The sequence below is a fragment of the Anabrus simplex genome, chromosome 10 (genome assembly GCF_040414725.1).
Source record: "Anabrus simplex isolate iqAnaSimp1 chromosome 10, ASM4041472v1, whole genome shotgun sequence".
NCBI classification, from domain to species: Eukaryota; Metazoa; Arthropoda; class Insecta; order Orthoptera; family Tettigoniidae; genus Anabrus; species Anabrus simplex.
This window is the reverse complement of record NC_090274.1, coordinates 32,810,107-32,830,808: the sequence shown is the minus strand read 5'-3', so window position 1 is coordinate 32,830,808 and position 20,702 is coordinate 32,810,107. Positions and strand designations below refer to the sequence as shown.

The window sequence follows — 20,702 nt, the reverse complement described above, 5'->3', positions numbered from 1 at the left end:
GGTTTTATAGAACCTTAATGAGTATAGCTCTGGAGAGACATTCGTAGATGTAGAAAACATCCAGTCAAAGGGTTCATAAATAATTAAAGTACACGATACATCTTAAAAGTTTACATACAGTAGTCAAGCTGTGAACATGCCTGAAACATGATCTAAGTACTTCATTATCTCAAATTGTAGCATCTATAAATAGCACCAAGTCCCCTTTTCTCAATGAATCATTGTGCATCATCATAAGTGATTATATTTAAGAATTATTTCATATTTATCACATCAGCTTTTTTTTAATTAGGCCTAGTATGTAGAAACTGTAAATACACTTTTCTCAAAAGTAAAATAATATGACTTGGACTACTTACGTTTTCATCAGTACTGACATCTCTCACTGTAGAAATTAATTGATTCTACTACCTCACAACCAATAATGACAGGACAGAGTGCTTGCCTGCTCTCAAAATCTGCCTCTGATTGTAATAAGATATTTTGAAAGAGTCCTCATCTGGTGGTGAGCAGTTAAAATCTACTGTATCTTTTGCCTCTGGGCAAATTTTGTTATTTTTTAGGTACAGTACTACAACAAGACGCTGTATATGTTTCCAATTTTATAACATAACCCAAGTCTCTTTTGACATGTATTCCATTCTGATATGAAGTTGAATATGCTTAGTTCTGGAGTTTGTTCTCTGGGAGTGCAGCCATCTGTGCATGTTCAGTTTCACTTCATCTCAACCAAAGCCTTTGACATCCAAAGATATGAAAGTCAGCCAATGCAAGGTTGGGACAGTTTGTGCAAAACTTGTGAAGTATAACTGGGGGGTACTTACCATCATACACTCCATACATTTCAGATGAAGAAGTGAAATCGGTCATGTGCAGATGGGTATACTCCCAGAGGATGAGACATATTCAACTTGGTGCCAAGATGGGAGGAATGCCTAAAGAGAATGGGTTCATATGTTGCATATTTTTTTGTTTTGTTTTTCCTGTTCACTTAATATTTCATGGGAATGATGTCGTGCATTGCTTGGCAATATAATTATTACAGCACTGTTTATGTAGTAATCACATTTGGCTAGTTTTAGCATCTTGAGCTATCAAAGTTGCATTCCTGTAAAGGTAAGTTCTGCAAATTGTTTTTCCTTCCAATCTTTTAATGCATTTCTTGCTGATGTACACTTTGTCCGTGATCACTTCTTTGAATGACTTGAAGTTGTAATTCAATCATTATCGCCACCTTTTGCAGTGTTTTTGGAAACAGTTTTCTTTTTCTTACCTTTGTTTACGAAGGCAAATCAGATGAAGACCTTAGATATTTTTTCAATTTATGTTATTGATTGAAAGTGGTTCAGAACTGTATTATTTTTCTACATAGTCTCAGTTACATTCAATGTAAGTCCTCCAACGCTTAAAAGTTCATGGATTCCTCTCAGAAAAAGCTCCTTTGTGTATCTGAGCAGCCAACCACCTTCATCCTACATCTTCATCAGAGTGAAATGTCTGTCTCCTTGAGTGGCAGAGGTCTGGTGAACATGATGGATGTGGAAGACATTCAAAGTGCAAATCTGGATGGTCACAAATGTTAGATGGGTAGTATGAGGCTGAGCATTGCTATGTTGCTGCTATCACCATACTGAATAGTTATTCATCAGTAAATTTTAATTGGTTTCATTACTTTGAAAATTACATATATCAGACCACTGGAGTTCTTTTGCGCATGTCTGAAGTGGAGAAGCCATTGTTTCACTGGTATTTCAAAGGTGTATGTTTGTATGCATGGTGCTGTCACCTTTAGGATATTCTTTAAACTATCTGTAGCAGTACTGCAACAGATAGAACCACGGTACAACATTTCAAATTTTTTACATTTTTAAGGTTTTCATTTGACTCGCTCTCGTAAAACTTTCTTTAATTCTCTCTTTAGCAATAGTGCTTGTAGTAAGCGTCTAGTTGCTGATATTTTTTTTATTCTCTTTTATTTTTGTTAGCATGACATTTGCTTGTATTAAAGGAATGATCTTGTGTTTGGAGGAGGTCTCTTCCCTCTTCTCCAGCTGACGCAGGCAGCCATCACTACTGCACCATCACTGTTTTGTGCGCGTGTGTGTGTTTTGTGTGTATTGCATTTTTGTTCTTGCTTGAACGGCCGATGATCACCATCCATATGCTCGCCCGCCCACCATCATCATTAATCTGTGTTGTGCTCACCAGGCGGCGGTTGCCATGCACAAGTGGGAGGTTTTCTCTTACTTGACTCCAACTTTCTGTGACCACTGCGGCTCCATGCTGCACGGCATCACGCAACAGGGGCTCAAGTGTTCAGGTCAGAGTCAAAAAGAATACTTAATCGTTGGTTGGTTCATTCACTCGTCTCTCCGTTGGATCTTCGACATCACAACATCACACATCTCACCATCACTCCTAAGTTAAGAAGATTGAAACTTTTCATGCATCTTCCGTTTTGTTCAGTTATACACGATGGTACACCTAAGAACATTTTATTGAATCTGGCATTCTTTCAAAACACTTATGTACAAATAAAATGTCAGTGGTCTTAACATTGATCCTTGTGGAACTACATATTAAACTATTGTTTCAAAGTACTCCTTACCTTCAGTACAAATCATTAAAACTAAAATTTAGAATTTTTCAGTGTATAGTGGACGTTCTTTTGCAGTCCTGTGCAGGACGAAATGGCCGGTTAAACCAATGGTGTTTGAAATAAGGGACCTATCCAGCAAATTATAGCATAGAAGTTTTAAACAATATTTCAAAATATATCAGGCTTATAAAAAAAACTTAAAACTGCATCTGCTATTGTGAGCAATAAAAACATGAAACAAGTTGTATCTTAGAGTATTTAAACTTGTCCTTGAGTGGGGCAGGGTGGGAGGCAGTACAGATGCTCGTGGAGCGTCATTGTTCACCGAATCTGTCAGATAACCCAAGGCCTCCAATGTACCTTCATTTACGATCACAATTTTTAAGAAAGACCTCTAATCAATCATATTACCAAATTTTTATATGAATTTTGATGTGATATGAGGTACCTAATAGCAGCGTTCAGTCCAAATGCAGTGCTTTATAGCATAATGTTAAAGAAGTTATTTGCAAACTGATGTACTAAAGTCAAAGTTTTGCCACTAAAACATTTTTTTTTCTTCTTCTATGAACTAGACAGAACACAAAAAGTGTCAATTGACATGTGTTTCAATGATGTTTGCTTCAACATAGTTTACAGGACACCTACTTTATTAATTTTCATGACTGATTATATTCTGTAAATAAGGTGAACATAAATAGCATTTCTCAGAAAGTTAAGAATCACTTGGGCTCAAGGATTATTGTTGTAATTCAGTATCACTATCAGATGTCATTTATTTTTATGGTTTACAACATTAAGTGTACTACTCTTAATACTATTATTCTGCATCTGATTCTTTTTGCGAGAGGTATTGCTGATCTATAGAGAATATTGATCAGAACTAGTCTTATACAAGACCATGCATTGCTATTTTGTAGCCTCTAAACCATCTGTTACAAATGTAAATGCACTCTTACAAAATTTAAATCTTACGGATGTACACTGACTTTACAAACATTTTATATATTGCGATGATACTGGAAAGAGGCACTTGTTGGGGTAATGGGTGTAAAGTTACACAATGGTCCTAGTTGCAATCACTAAGAAACTTGCACTCAACTTTTGCTTCTAAGGGCCCTAATTCCAAATACAAAGTACCCCTTCTGAACAACAGTATTTATCTTTTATGTGTATTTTTTGCAAGTTCAGAAAGGAATTCTTAAAAACACAAAGCCTCATTCTGCAACAGGCGAGTGTAACAAATTTTAACTGCAAACTTATATTTTCTTTTTTAACTTTTTGCCACATACAGAGGCAGCGGTACCAGTACTTTAGTAGGAGCTTGTACCTATGTAATGACATGTCTCAACAGGACTTTGAAAATTGCACAATTTGTAAAAAGTGCTTAAAGCAGACAAGCAGTCCACATCCAGTTAACTGTAATTCTTTGGAATCGGTAAGGCTTTGACTTTGCACAATAAAATTTGCACATTTCTATCCTTAATATTCTGCCAGATGCAGTGATAAATGTTACGATAGTTTGAACATCATTTCATTGTGCACTCATTACTGCTCTCAAGATGGAAAAATAAATGTCTACACTCTGGCAATCTAAACAAGAGTTTTGCCAGTTACTGTTAGGACATTCGTGAAATGACTACTGTAATGAAAATCTGAAAAATAGCTAGTAAAGTTTTAAATAAACAGAATGTTAAACAAGTTATTTACCATATCCTAGTTTCTTACTTGTACCTGGAAACTTCCGAAAGAGTGTGATGCGCACAACATGAAGTTGGATGTCCACAAGAGTTCTGTGATATTGTTTAAAATTAGTGTTCACCGTACCATCTAGTGTAATGAAAAGCAAATAGGAAGGTGCAATGAAAAAGCTAGCTAGATATACATGGTAACTGACACAGTAGTTGTGAAAAATGCCCACCACTTGTATACCTTTGGAAAAAAATCATACACAGCTGGTGATTAAAAACTAAACACATCAAATTATACTTTGCACAATCTCTTGAGGTAGAAGCCCATTCTCTCTTTTCAGAGCTTCAGACATCCTGGACCGTTCATTGCCACTAACTCATTCCTCTTGTCACAACACAAGCACTTTCTCTCACGTCACTCATAACTAACCTTCGCTTAAAATATGGCACAGTCACAAACCCACTGTTGCTCTCTGCATGCTACATTAAAAACTAAAATATAAATTTTGTGTCGTACAGCAGAGGTAAACTTCAACTGTTTTGTTCTTTAGTAAGTAGTCAGCTGAAAGTTAACTGTCTCAAATCTAGTAGTCAAAGAAGACATGTGACTAAAACAAAATAGTACGGTATTAGATTTAAAATGCTGAAACCTATAAATACTTCATACTTTTTATTATATTGTGTCTGTATCACCAATTACAATAAAAATAAAATGATTTAATGCTTATAACATATGTATCCAAAGCAATAAACAGCAAACTAATACAGTAGTGAATTCCTGGGCTGGAACAGGTCCTGTTTGACTGACAGCACACCCGGTGTCACCAATAAGAGCTGTAGCTTAACTGACAATTGATACTTCACAGAGGGTGTTGAAAATATTCAATATCTGTATCCACACACAAGTTGCACCAGTGCAACAAGTTCTGAAAAACTCTACAGTTCATCTTGGCTTATAATGCATATTATACTTGAGATCACTTGTTCAACAAACTGACTTTCTTTTTGAGACTACCCCAAAAATAATAATCACAAGCAGTTAAGTATGGCAAATTGGGGTGGGGACAAGGTCTCCAGCTAATTATTAGTTCATAAAAAATCTTACAAACAATTTCCATTGAACGAACCAACGTACGAGCAGTTGCACTATCCTGCTGGAGGCATGTGAACTGTGTTTCTTTTTCTGTTAGTATTTGAACTAATGGACACAAAATGTAATTCACACAATGCTCTGAATTCACTGTGTCATAAAAAGAAATATTAGACCATTATCTGTCTTGCACTAATCGTGCACTGCACCCCAACATTTTCATCATCTAATGAGAACCAGGCTTCATTGGTCATTAAAAGAAGTGTGGGATCTACAAATCCATAGCATACAGATTTAACAATTTGCCTACAATTATCAGAGCACCGAGCTACAACAGTTCAGATTAATTTAGTCACGAACTCTTTATATAGAAAAACTTGAATGTTTCTTCTTGTTCACGCCACCGAGTCGGGTTTATTTTGCACCCATTTCTATTCTGAATTCTCTTATCAGAAATGCATCCTATTTCTCTCCACTTCATAATCGCTGCAAGTTATAAATTTCATTGTTGTTCTGTACTGACTTTGAATATTCAGAATATATAGAGATTTGAGGATTTCCAACAAATCAACTGCACCACAGTATTCTTCAATAACCAAGCGGCCTTTAGATATCATCTGTGAAAATTATGAGGGCTGTTTCTTTATTAGTGGCAAGATAACAACCAGTAAAAAAGAGATACTTCTGTGAAAAGTCTACAGCCCCTAGTGTTGTGTAGAACCCATTGCCAGCAATGTGAAAGGTGTAATATGCCTATAGCAGTGCCTGTTCTCTGAATAGTGTGAATGGAGTGGTTTATCATCTGCAGAACTTCAGGAACAGTTCAGAAGCAGATGCCCAAAGTGGTTGATCTCTTTCCAACAAATTAATTTTATTTTTGCTCCGTATTGAATTACAATTTTAAGATCAAAGAATTTCCACAAGGAAATTTTGTTTAAATGTATATCCACCTGTTCAATACTGTACAACTATTTAGTTATTAATAAATAGGCAATCTAATCTTACATTAGGACATATTTCAGTCCTTCTACGGACCATCTTCAGCTAACATCAAAAGTGCAAGGTAAAATTAAAAGAGTGTAAAGACATTTAAATAAAAAATAAAATACACAGACACATTTAAAAAAACATAAATGTATACATCTAAAAAATGAATTGTGTTCGAAACAATAATAAGTAACTATACAAATTTTATACAAGTAAATTATTGGTTAAAAGGAAGGTTTTATTATAAGATTTCTATGATCAGTGATATTTTTAATGTGATTTTTGAAATAGAATTCTGCAAAAACACCAACAGAGGTGGTTATGGAATAGGAAATACCACTGTAATACATTGTATAATGTAAAGAATGAGCAAGATCTGATTACCATGATACAACAATGTCTTAAGACTTTCGTGATAATTCAGAAGAGATATCATATTAAAACAAAATGAAGGAAAATAACTATGAAGTCAAACGGAGAAGTTAACCTCTGCTGAACAATTAAGTCTTCAAACGCAAAAATGGTGCTTGCGAAGTATGAAATGTGACAGGAAAATTCAACAGATATGGTTAAAGTATAACCTTAAGCAAAAGAGTTCAGTGAAATCTGTTGTGTTATTTACTCCCCTAAATTTCCTGTCAAATTTTGTATTTTGCTTCTACCATACATGTGATGAGAGACATGCAGACCACATGGTGATGGAGTTAAGAATAAAACCAAGGATGTTTTGTCCTTTCAGATACTTAGGTTGCATGCCAGTTTTCCTTTCTCTGATTGGTACTACATTTTTTGGTTTTAATTTTTTTTGACTTCATTGTCATGCTGTGGTTTATTAACTGTAAACTAGTTAAAACTGTATAAACTGTAATGACTAACAAAGCATGTAATTAGACTAAAACTGCTGTACTGAGCTAAATAATGAATTTGGTTTCATGTGTTTTATAACTTTGTTCCCTAGGGTTGCCATCACTTATGGAATAATTAGTTTGGTTTTGGTAATAAGTTGTTTGATATACCTGCTTTTTCAAAGAATATGTACTTGGAATATTATCAGGAAGCAGGATAGCAGCAAAGATGAACATAATTACACAACTAATGGAAACTAAGTGACAATTCAAGTCGGATATAGAAAGATAGGAACATAGGATGAATACAATGATAGTTCAGTGTGGGAAGAGGAAGAAATAGAAAGTAAATACAAAAGGACAAAGATGATCTTCAGATAGATCGGCCTCCCCCCATCAATCCAATTTAAAAGTCTAAAATCATTCACTGAGAAGAGTTCAAAACGTGATGACGAAGAATGAATGAATGGATGGATATGAATTTAAAACAATCAGTGGATCCAACCTGCAATGCGCCACATTCCCAGAAACTAGCGTTAAACTATAGTATTACTGACTGAGGGACTGCTTCTAAAGTACAATGCTAAATCGATGATGCTTGTAGTCTAAAGGGGTCCAAAATCTAGGTCATCGGCCCCTCATAATGGTACTTATTGCTAGGAAAGTAGAACCATGGTATTTGCCATGTTGCGGTACTAATCAAAGTAGCGTAGACTCGTGGTATTCCACACATTATGTTAGTACTCACAGGTAATGAAATTTGCACATTTAATACAGAGCTATGGTGTTTCTCACATTGCGGCACCATTTACAGGCAACGCAAACCTATGGTGTTCCTCACATAGTGGGTACCAATCACAGGCAAGGCAGACCCATGGTGTCGCTCATATAGTGGTATTAATCACAGGTACTGTAAAACCCACCCTGATTCATACACTGTCACTATTAATCACAAACCTATTGTGTACTGAACATAGTTGTAATACTCGCAAGTAAAGGCGACCCATGGTGTTCCCCACGTGATGGTACTAGTAATTACAAGTAGTCTCATGGTTCTAATTCGGTCATGTTTTTTTTTCATGCTATTTGTTCAAGGCATCAACCCATGTGGATCTTTTGTCCCACTGGCATCATATTGTATGAACCTGCATGTAATTGGAACAGCAGTAGTGTGGAATTTTGTGTGTGAGGAAAGCAAGGTTAAGGACATCACAAACACTCAGTCCCCAGACCAGGGATATTAATCATTACAATTAAAAAACCCTGACCCAGCCAGGAATCGAACCCAGGGGCACCGGGTGACAGGCGGACGCATTTTCCCCTACACTGCGGGCCCGGACCGGTCATGCCTTAGTTGCCCCTTTAAGTCGCCTCTTACGACAGGCAGGAGATACCGTGGGTGTCTTCCTTGTCTGCGTCCCCCACCCAGAGGGGAACGCAAGAAAAGGGAAGAGACCAATAGATAAAGATGAATGCAGGCACAGACAGGACAAACATAGAAGGAGAAAAGGAACCCTATAGATCAATACAAGTAAGAGGATGAAGTCTTAGGCAGTGGGACAGGAACATCAAATAATGTAACACTCAACAGAATAACTACAATGACAGATCACTGTGGGAAGAGGGAGTAACAGAAAGAATAAACAAGGACAGACAATCTCTACAGTTTCATACACTACACTCTTCAAATAAATAGGTTCTCTCCTCATCAAACACCAGTTCTTCTACAATTTCCTCTCAGCTCCCATGAGCTAGTTTCTCCCATAGTTGAAAGTTACAGAGAGAAATGATTATGTACGCCATGAAAAATACTGTCTTGTGTGTAAAAATGTTAGATAAGTCAGAATTTTTCAAGTGAGAAATTCAAGGAATTTGAAAAAAAAGAAAAGTTGAAAATCATGTTTTTAACACATCAACATAATTTTCAAATGTTCATTGCAATAAGAAATCAAGTTTTCTGTCCCTAAGTTTTACAGTGATGTAAGCAGGTCTTGGCGACATAAGAGTAATATTCCAAGTGTATAACATACTGTAAGCACAAGATGGCAGCCCTAACGATAACACACCCTATAATGTTTTAACTCGTGTGCTGAATAATTGTTTGTTCACTATCTGATATCTAAAATATGCAATGGTTCATTTAAAAATACTGTATAAATCATTTTATATCCCTGTCCATTTCACCGACTCATGTGTTTTTCACCCACGATTGTCTACTTCATGGATTGTAAACCTCTTCTTTCTCTACTCCTCTACTTGATGGTTGTCGATCAAAGTCTCTGTACATTCATTTCTTCAAATTTGTTCTTTTGCAACAAAATGTTTAGATCTTTATTTCTTTTTGGAGTAATTATTCAACTGTGCAAATTTACTAACAATCCTGTTCTGATTTGAGATCTGTTTATAGAAAAATATAACTCTCCAAGTATCAACAAATTATGTAAAAATATTCTATCCCTTTAGGTCTTTTCAGAAATGAAATTACCATTTTTTTTCACCACAGTGCGACAGCAGGTGTGCAGATATTTATATAAGTGGAAATACATGTCTTCCTTGCCACTGTACTCTCCTACAAAAGAGGCTTGCAATGGTGTCTCAATGGCACGTAAGCCACCAGCATCTTGGAAAGATGTGGCAATCCAACCGACCAGTCCGCTGCAGTAGTGTGGTCAAGCACTAGTAGCCTAAGTTCATGATTGAAAAGGTTTAGAAAGCTTATTTGAAGTCAGTGAAATTAAGTTAGGTTCCCTCTTGGGAACTTATTTGTTTCAAAAATGAATGTTGGCTGCACTTTGTGTTTTGTCTTCCAGGTGTAAGGAAGAGTCGTAGAAGACATCTTCATTGTGAACAACATAAACTTGGATAGTGGCAAAAATTGGTCATATTATGGGAATGTTTATTAGTCTCCTGTTCAAAAGCACCTTGTATGTAATCATGTAGGGGATTTAGGTCTTGCAAGTCAGGGTACCACATGTTTAGTGTGATGTGCTTGTGCAGATTGGCTGCCATCCAATCTTGTGTCATCATGTAGGTGCAGATTGCAGCCTCTATTGTTAGGCTTCACAACTGTCTCCAGCACCTCAGTGTAGCCAACAGTGTTCACCTAAAGGCTGATGGAAAGAAGCGAGGTGCCATGACATGTCCTTTGCTACTTTACCAACTCCTAAAACAGTTACAGTTGTGGAAAACTTTGTGTGCATATCATATGAGACTACTAGAAGCATCTGCACATAAACCACCTGTCATTTCTCCTATCCATCTTTTAAAACTGATGGAATTTTCATCAGAATAGAAAGAAAAAGCAGCAGGCAGGCACATTTTTTCAGGAGGTTCAACTTGTTCAGCAATTGGTTTATTCAGAGCAACCATTGTTCGTGTGTGAGTGCCAACATGAACTACCCTTTCTTTACAACATACAAGTTATGTTGTATACTTTCAAGCACCACGGTATGAATTGTGCCCTTGACCTCCTGAAAATCTCTGGCAATGGGCCTCAAGGATATTCCAGGGTTCTACACTTGACTGCATACATTTCACTGCTAGAGGCTTCCAACTTGTTCCAAACATTGTGCACAAATGACCTGTTGACTTTTAAAAATATTGCAAAACAATCACAAGAGTAACTTTTCATCTCTTGCATTAGCTAACAGTTGCTCTGAAAATATAAAACTATAGCAGTTAATTACCTCATTAAATGCATCTGATTTATTTGCATTTCATTTTTCATCCTATTGCCCGAAGATAATATCATTTCTCCCTGCTCACCAACAGTTGTTACTCTTAAGACTAAAAGTGCAGCCGACTATTAGGCAATGGATACTTGATGAAAATCTTGTTGGCTATGTATAACATACATTTATTCAAAAACTAAATTTTTGGTCTGTGTTGCAGATATTCGTTGGTGGTAAATGTTTTGTTATCATGTTTTTTGGTGTATGTCTAAGATATTTGCTCGAATACGTTCTTTGCATTTCTTCCTTCCTCTCGAAATAGTTGGTTGGGGGGTCGTCGTTATCTTGAACTTCATCAGCTCATACTTTGGGCACAAGCTTTGTGTATGTCATGCCATTATTAATCCCATCTTGTCATAAATGCTGTTTCATACCAACATTTCATCTTAGTGTTTGTATTGCTGTTGCATAGAAAAATCTATTATTTCTCTCTCTCTTTCTTTATGTGCTTTGACAACATTCTTCTTGAATAGAGGAATTTCTTTTCCTCTGCTGTCTGGTGGAGGAGATTTGCATGCCATTTGGTTTTATATATACATACAAATATATACTGTATATTTGCTAATTGCTGTGATTTTTTTTAAGTATTTTATGTTGTACAAGTAAATATATATATCTGTCCAATCTACAGCTACATCTTCTGTTAAATTGTTGCATGATTTCTTTTCCTTGGTCGTTTTGTGTGTTCCTGTATCTAATTTCCATGACTTAAAAGATTTGACATCCAATGTATTCCTTGGAATTGACTATGAATATGTTATTTTATGTAAAAAATGTAATTTAAGATTGTATAGAAAGATAGGAACATCAATATGAACCCATGAACAGAATGGTAGGTCAGCAACGGAAAGAAGAGACAAGGACAGTTGTAACATCTTCAGATAGACGGGCTCTCTCTTCAGCGATCTCAGTTCTTCTACATCCATTTCTTATCAGCACCCGATGAGCTTGTTCTTTGTTCCTGACCACATCAATACTTGTCAAGGAGCAATCTTGGCAGATCTTCAGTCTTGGTGTAGAAAACATAGGAAGCCAAATAAAAATAGGAAAAGGACAGAGTTAAAAAAGAGAGATGATAGAGGAGATAAAGACCAGGAACACTAGATAAATGCAAAGAAGGCTAATGGGTCATACAAGTGTAATGGAAAGATTCAAGTCATCTACAGAAAGATAAGAACATGAATAAGAGCACATAACAGGATAAACACAATGATAGCCCAGTATGGGGCAGTCAAGATGGCCCCCACCAATTAGTGTTGATGTCTGCCCTCCTGATGAAGCAGAAATGAGTTCATCAGAGACTCTGAATGAATGGGAGTAGAAGATCCGAGTTTGACGAGAAGAAAGCCTATTTATTTGAAGACAGCAGTGTATGAAGGTGTGGCGATTGTCTTCGTTTTTGTTTGTTTGTCATTGCGTCTTCTTTCTTCTGCTTCATCTTTCTTCACTGACCTGCCATTCCGTTTATCCCGTTATGTCTCTCTATTCACATTCTTGCCAATGGTATACCTATGTTGAAACACGGGATCTTGTGGGATTTCTAAAATTAAGTAACATAGGGCACGGTCAGACACTTGCTGTTTGCTGCAGGAGTAAAAGGGAACTGTCCACCCTACCACAAGTAAATTCCCTAGCTGGGGCACTGACTAGGTCGCCAACGTCCAGGTTTGGATAAGGCATATGCTTTGATTTGATTTATATGTCGCTTGATTCCTCAGTTGTTTGTTCCTTTCCATTACATATATTAAGAGTGTGTGTACTTCAAATCTTTCTTCGAAGATTTACTGCAGCAAGGCAATGGAACTAGTGGTGAATTAAGGTTGAAGACATTTACTCATTTTTACCAGCTTTGAATCATCTGATAATGCTGCAACACAGAAAATCCACAATGTATGTTGGACGGCCAAGGCAATGCAAGTCTCGGTGCTAGCATCAAATGGGGTCGAGTACAAGAGCCGACAGCAAGTGGGGAAGTTGAAAGATCCACACATAGATTGCAGTGTTGTATTTTATTATGTACAAACCAAACACGGACGTACTTTAGGGTGTCAGCACATCGTTGCCAACATGAGGAAAATGTTGATAAATGTTGGCAATGTTGGTTGCATCAATGTGTACTACCTGTTGCTACATCCTTCAGTTTTAGAATGAGACAAGTCACATGGCTGAAGATCTGATGGGGTCAGAAGTCTTAGAACACCTTCTCTATTCAACTGCTGTACAAGGTCTCTGATGGGAGCCATAGTGTGGGCTGTAACATTATTATGGAGGAGTATAGCATTGTTCAGTAGTACTGGGCATTGATGGTGTAGACCTCATAAACAAGATGACACTCAAGAACACCTCGGCTTTCATACACAAAAATGTGAATGACCTTCATGGGCAAGGGATTTTGTTACAGCTTGTGCTGTCAAAGTAATGCTGGATGGCACCATTCAACTGACTGATTGGATCTGCTTCTGCACCTTTGTTGACAGATGTGGGACCCAGTTTGAACACGTCTTGCACAGCTGCAGGTTGTAAAAGGCAGAACAGTGTCAACCCAGACATACTCATATGTGTGGATAATTCCTGCATAGTCGAGCATTGATCTTCTATTAAGTACTGTTCGATAATAGCCACAGGATCTCCACCTTGGAAGGCTGTCACCTATAATGCAACATTTCAATATAGTACCACTGTATCACCCATAGCTTCGCATGACACTGATAGCTATTTCTATCACAGAGAACTGCAATATTTATGTATGGACTGATTGACTGTGTCAGGTGCTGGTACTTATGCAACCATGCCCACAGATATGATCTGTTGGTGGCCTTTGGTAGCATGTGCAACTGGGTTTCCAATTTACAATGGCGAAAAATGAAAGTATCCTCCTATTCAATACATCATATATTCCGTCATTAGACGGAGTAAACAAGTTCAGACATGTTTCGGCTCGTTTGAGCCATCTTCAGTGAAAAAAATTAGGGGGGTTGGAAAAATTTACATAATATGAGTTGAAAAAATGCTATAAAACATAATGAAAGCGCAAATGAAAAAACAAACAAAAGAGAGCCTAGACGGAAACAAAATAGTACAAATATACAATATTTACATCAATATGCAGAGCAAAAAACAACTTAATACGACAAAATTCAGTGAAACAGGTGTTAATTTGAAATAATAATTGATACTAATTAACAATTACAAATTAACACCTGTTTCACTGAATTTTGTCGCATTAAGTTGTTTTTTGCTCTGCATATTGATGTAAATATTGTATATTTGTACTATTTTGTTTCCGTCTAGGCTCTCTTTTGTTTGTTTTTTCATTTGCGCTTTCATTATGTTTTATAGCATTTTTTCAACTCATATTATGTAAATTTTTCCAACCCCCCTAATTTTTTTCACTGAAGATGGCTCAAACGAGCCGAAACATGTCTGAACTTGTTTACTCCGTCTAATGACGGAATATATGATGTATTGAATAGGAGGATACTTTCATTTTTCGCCATTGTAAAGTGAAAACCGTCAATACGGAATGATTCTAATATCTTGTAATGGGTTTCCAATGTAATGCTGGCCTCACTGTGTTCCAACAGGTTCCGAGAGGTAACATTGTTGCCGTGAGTTACAAAATGCATATGTTCAAAGTAGTAAACCATGATGATCTAGTCAAAAGCTTCCATGTCTTAAATGCAGGTTGCCACTCCCTGTATACTTTAGCAGAATGGGACCAGTTTGAGTAATTGACTTTCTGAGGTCAGTGTGGCTCATTCGATCCCATTTCAGTCTGGGCCCATTACATATCAGATCACACAAATCTAGTATTTCACTCTCTACAACAACGTTATGAATTTGAAAATATTTTTCCTGCATTTAAATCTAAGTAATCAAGGAGTCTGAACTTAAAATAAACATTCAGAAAACAAAAATTCATGGTAGTCAGCAAACAGAAAAATCACCTGCCCTGATGTCACCCAGGACAGAAACCCACTGAACGGGTGTCATAGTACCTAGGATAGAATGAGGCCCAGATGTGGAAATCAAAACCTGAGTCAGCATTGCAAGACATATGTTTCTGAGATTAAAACATCTATGTGCAACCGTTACCTCCGAATGCAAGCTCATTGGTGTATCATGAAGTGTTGTGTGTTACTGGTGTCAAAATATGGATTCTTGAAGCTTCATCTGCAGACCTTTAGATGTGGTTGTATCACAGAATGTGGAGGATCCCATGGGTAGACCACCCCACCTCTGAGGAGGTACTCCCTTGTGCTGGGAAATCCTCGCAAATCCTCGCAAAACATTGGAAATTTACAACTGATAGGCTCTTCATTCTGCCGAAACCAACTTTGAGTAAATACATTTATAAACTACTGTACCTGAAAGAGAAAACATATGGCAACAGATTTGAAGCCGGTGCCCGTTGAAGTCAATGAAGAAAAACGAGGATATATTCACCAACCAGTCCATATTACCTCAATAAGTACAACCTTGAGGACATCAAGGTCATAGGACTCATGCTGGATGCAAGGGGCACCATTCCTAAATTACTAGTCACCTACTTACGACTGTTTGGTGTGCCGAATAAGACCATTGTGAACTGAGGCGTTGCTGTTTGTTTGAGTCATCAGTCCATAGACTGGTTTGATGCAGCTCTCCATGCCATCCTATCCTGTGCTAATCTTTTCATTTCTACGTAACTACTGCATCCTACATCTGCTCTGATCTGCTTGTCATATTCATACCTTGGTCTACCCCTACTGTTCTTAGTTAGTTAGTTAGTTAGTTTGTTTATTGCCTTTCTTATATGACGGGGCTCAGGCTATGAAGCCTGCTATTATGAATCACCTACACTTCCTTCAAAAACCAACTGAACAAGTCCTGCGTGTCTTAAGATGTGTCCTATCATTCTATCTCTTCTTCTCGTCAAATTTAGCCAAATCGATCTCCTCTCACCAATTCGATTCAGTATCTCTTCATTCGTGATTCGATCTATCCATCTCACCTTCAGAATTCTTCTGTAACACCACATTTCAAAAGCTTCTATTCTCTTTCTTTCTGAGCTAGTTATCGTCCATGTTTCACTTCCATACAATGCCATGCTCCACACAAAAGTCTTCAAAAACATCTTTCTAATTCTGATATCAATGTTTGAAGTGAGCAAATTTCTTTTCTTAAGAAAGCTCTTCCTTGCTTGTGCTAGTCTGCATTTTATGTCGTCCTTACTTCTGCCATCGTTAGTTATTTTACTACCCAAGTAACAATATTCATCTACTTCCTTTAAGACTTCATTTCCTAATCTAATATTTCCTACATCACCTGCCTTCGCTCGACTGCACTCCATTACTTTTGTTTTGGACTTATTTATTTTCATCTTGTACTCCTTACCCAAGACTTCATCCATACCATTCAACAACTTCTTGAGATCTTCTGCAGTCTCAGATAAAATAACAATATCATCGGCAAATCTCAAGGTTTTGATTTCCTCTCCTTGGACTGTGATTCCCTTTCCAAATTTCTCTTGACTGCCCGTTCTGTATAAACATTGAAAAGGAGAGGGGACAAACTGCAGCCTTGCCTCACTCCTTTCTGGATTGCTGCTTCTTTTCCAAAGCCCTCGATTCTTATCACTGCAGACTGATTTTTATACAGATTGTATATAATTCTTCGTTCTCGGTATCTGATCCCTATCATCTTCAGAATCATAAATAGCTTGGTCCAATCAACATTATCCAATGCCTTTTCTAGGTACGTGGGCTTGTCCTTCTTGATTCGATCCTCTAAGATCAGACGTAAAGTCAGGATTGCTTCATGTGTTCTTACATTTCTTCTGAAGCCAAATTGATCTTCTCCCAACTGGGGCGTACAAACATTGAAAGCCTTGATTGTGATCTTGAGGCATCACCTCTATGCTCCACCCACTTAAGTAAATCAATTAAAGTAATTTTTCTGCTGTTTCTTTGTTTTCTGTACATTATCAGTAGAATGGTGGATTTTTTTTTTTTTTTTTTTCTGTACTCTGTACTAAACTTTTATTGTATGATATTCTTCGTCAATTTGGCCACCTCAGTTATTTGAGAAAGAATAAATATTATTATTACCTGCAAAAGAAACAACAACAAAAAAACTTTAGAAAGCAGCCTGTTCTGGTCGTATCATCCGAAATGGCAAATACAGTCAATGCAGGAAGATGGACCTGCATTTATTCCAGCTTTCTTCTTTCTTACACTTCCCACATAATAAGATCTGTCAAGATGACTTCTCAGTGAAGAAGCCACCAAGCAGAAACGAGCTTGTCATGTGCTGAGAAGAAATTGATGTAGAAGTACTGGGATTCATGAGAGACAGCAGTGGAATTTGTCCTTGTCACCAGGTTTTTCCACACTGACCTATCACTGTGTTCATTGCGTTGTATGTTCCTAGCTTTCTATACATGGCTTGTTTTGTCACTTGTTCATTCCTTTCCTTAGATTAGTTAATAGTATATCAAAGATCAAACTAAGATCACATCATTCATATTAAATAAGCAGATTGCAATATATATATTATTTTTAAGTGGTGCATGACAAAGAATGTGGTTTGTGTGTTGCATTTCTGAGGACAGGTTGGTGACGTACATTTATGATAGTGTGGTAGTTGAATGCTGCAAGATGCTGTGGTAAGTAAATGAAGGAGTGTATCAGAGCTTGGAGTCTTCAGTGTGGTCCTTCGTCCATAGCGAGGAGTAATTTTAAATTGTTCATCTTGAATGACTTTCTGAAAGTGCTGAGAGCTGCCTGTGAAATACTTCAAAAGCTTTTGCTCTTTGTCATTTGCTGATAAAAAGACAAAACTGTTTACTTCCAGCTTTGGTAGATCTATCGTGCCTTCCCTTTTCTCTGTGCTGCTCTCTTCTGGACTTTTATTCTTTCCTCTTCAGTAATCTTAAGTGACATTTCTTCATGTCTACCAGCTTTAAAAAAAGGTTCTGTTCATGTTAATATAATTATGCTGTTGATGATTTTAATAACTGAAGCATTGATTTCAACTGGAATTTAGATTAGTAACAGCCTTGATAACACAGGTTTCTTTCTCTCATTTCTTAAAACATTAGCCCTACTTGTCTGTGCTTCAGTTATATGCTAGTGTGTCTTTAACTGTATCAGGTGAGTTAATATATTTTTATTAGTAACTGCAGAAATGTATAAAGGAGAGTAAGACGGTATATGCTGGCTGATTCAGTGGTACAGTTATTAAGCGTTGAGATCACGTGAAGAAAATAGCTATTCAGAAATTCTCATACATGGAGGATTCTGGGCTTTCATAGTTTCAATCACATCAGTAGATTTGCTGGTTCCATCTGTAGATCAGTGGTAGAGTGTCAGCCTCAGGATTGCTAAATTGCGAGTTCAAACCCATCCAAGGTAATTATATTTTTGAAGGGTGGAGAAAAGACCATTCGACAGCCATGTCTGTAAGTAAAAGATCTCTGGTGAAATGTTTGGGGTTTACCCTACAAAGTTTATTAAAACATAGCCACAGGTCACCCAAAATAAGTTCTAGTTTCTTTGTCATCTAATAAGAGTAAAACGGAATGTCAAAATTTATAGGCAGGGAGCCTGAATGGAGTTGAATCAAAATGCCAGCATACATTAGCTGAGGCCATACAATTATTATAATAAACTGATGATAAAATGTTATGTACACTGCCAGTTCATAAAGACTTCTCCCTTCTCTGCCGTTAAACTTTAGAGACCACATGGCATTCAAGGGTTTTAACACCTGTCACCAGCACAGGTATATTTACGAAGTAAAACTGTCCAAAATGAAGTAGCAGTGTGCCTGTTCTTTGAAGTCATTATGAGAAGTTAAGTACAAAGGAAGGCTGGTGACATGACATTCAGGTAGTAAATACAACCTTTGTCATAAAAATTCCAGGACTGACAGGATAAGAAATTGAATTTGCCAACTTACGATCATTGTTTCCTCTGAAATCAATATAGCCTCCCAAACTTTGCCTGACAAAACTGCTTTTGATCTCAACCTTCAATGTTTATACTGTCTTCATTTTATTGATTTTGTTTTGAAATACAAAGAAATTGCATGGTGACAGATCAGGACAATTTGGAAGATTTGGAATTTACCAAGAAATTCCTGGGCTGACCGTGCAGGGTCGTGTATCTATAGAATACATAGCCCATTGCTGAATACTTAGGGGAACAGTTGTATCCTGGAACTTTCTTGACAACGGTTGTAACACACTCTCCTGTAATTTTAGTGAGGATTATAGCTGGAATTTGTCTACTCTCTCTAACTACCATCATCTGATGTTACAGCATGTGACATGAACGTTCACAAACGATGCGTCGAGACAGTACCTAACCTGTGCGGATGTGACCATACGGAACGGAGAGGTCGCATCGAACTGAAGATAGTGTGTGCTGGGAGTAAACTCACTGTAGAAGGTATGTTGTTTCATATTTTTTTAATTAAAAAAAGAGAGAGAAAGAAAAGACAAGAAATCCAGTAGAATTTCAATTATCTGAACAAGTTGGGACCTGTTAAATTTCGTATATTCCATTGTTCAAGCAGCTGAACCTAGAAGCCACAGAGTGCATAAAATTTAAAGACTCCTTTAAGAGAATGTTACTCTCACAATGCAGTACCGGACATACTGAATGCAGTACTTACTGTTGTGTTTCTATTATCTTATTGCATGAAGTAATAAAATAGCTAACTTTTCGTTCTTTGAACTTAGACCTCCATTTTCTAGCAACGAGATTTCTAATTCCCTTCAGAAGTGACTAAGTGGAGCAGCATTCAAGCTGTCTTTCAGAGCACATCATCGTCATGTCCAAGGCAGCAAACCCTAGTGCAGTCTTCGTCTGTTTCATTATCTGTAGCGTCCAACATTTCCTGAACAGATTTTTTTATTTCATCATCATTTTAAGTTTGAAAACCTGGATTAGCATCACTTTTTAGCCTCTCCTTTGCATCTTCTTCATCACAGTCTTCAAATCCTAAGATTGAGCGAATAGTATCTGATTGACAGTAAATAAAGGAACTTGCTCATGGGAATTTCCAAAACACTCTAACATAGGTACTGTATTATCTTTAAACTAAGTGCAATATTGGCATCCTTCTCAAACTGCTATAGGGTGAGAGAGAAATTAGTACATTTTCACAGTTAACTGTATCTTCTTTAGAAAAGTAAAAATAAGATAAAATAAGGTAAAAAATTTGACGAAGAAAATGTGGGTTTGGGTTAACATTTTACATGACAAATGTTCAGATAACTAACATTCCACAGTAACGAATATTTTTTTTTTCTTTTCTGGAGAACAGAAGGCATCACACCTGTTAATGAACTTGGCTATTTGTTTTGAATCTCTTGCTCGAACACCAATAAAACAGTAGATTTCATATATTAGACAGCAGTCAGCCATACATAAAGTGAGTGAAGTCCATCATGTTTTTAATCCCATGTGTTATTTGCCTCGCCAGTTCGGCAGGGCCGTAACCTGATACCAATGGATCCAAACGGACTATCGGACCCATACGTGAAGCTTAAACTCATCCCCGACTCTGATAACGTGAAGAAGAAAACGAAGACCATCCGCTCATGTCTGAACCCTGTCTGGAATGAGACCATCACGTTGTAAGTATTGTTGTTAAGTTCTATGTAATATGTAGTTTAGAAAAAATAAAAATATAAATACCAATATAAATCGGACACAGGAGGATAGGAATAATAGACCAAGGATAAACATAATGACAGGTCAGTGTGCGAAA

At 37.0% G+C, this 20,702-nt stretch overlaps 1 protein-coding gene across 1 annotated transcript in view; it reads left to right on the top strand.

Annotated features, from left to right (window-relative positions):
• LOC136882155 (protein kinase C, brain isozyme) overlaps positions 1–20,702 on the top strand; it is a 490,637-nt gene that overhangs the window by 416,993 nt on the left and 52,942 nt on the right. Inside the window, exons 5-6 of the mRNA XM_067154703.2 lie at positions 19,247–19,375; positions 20,415–20,568. Of these exons, the coding sequence (XP_067010804.1) occupies positions 19,247–19,375; positions 20,415–20,568 (283 nt within the window). The remainder of the gene's footprint in view (positions 1–19,246; positions 19,376–20,414; positions 20,569–20,702) is intronic.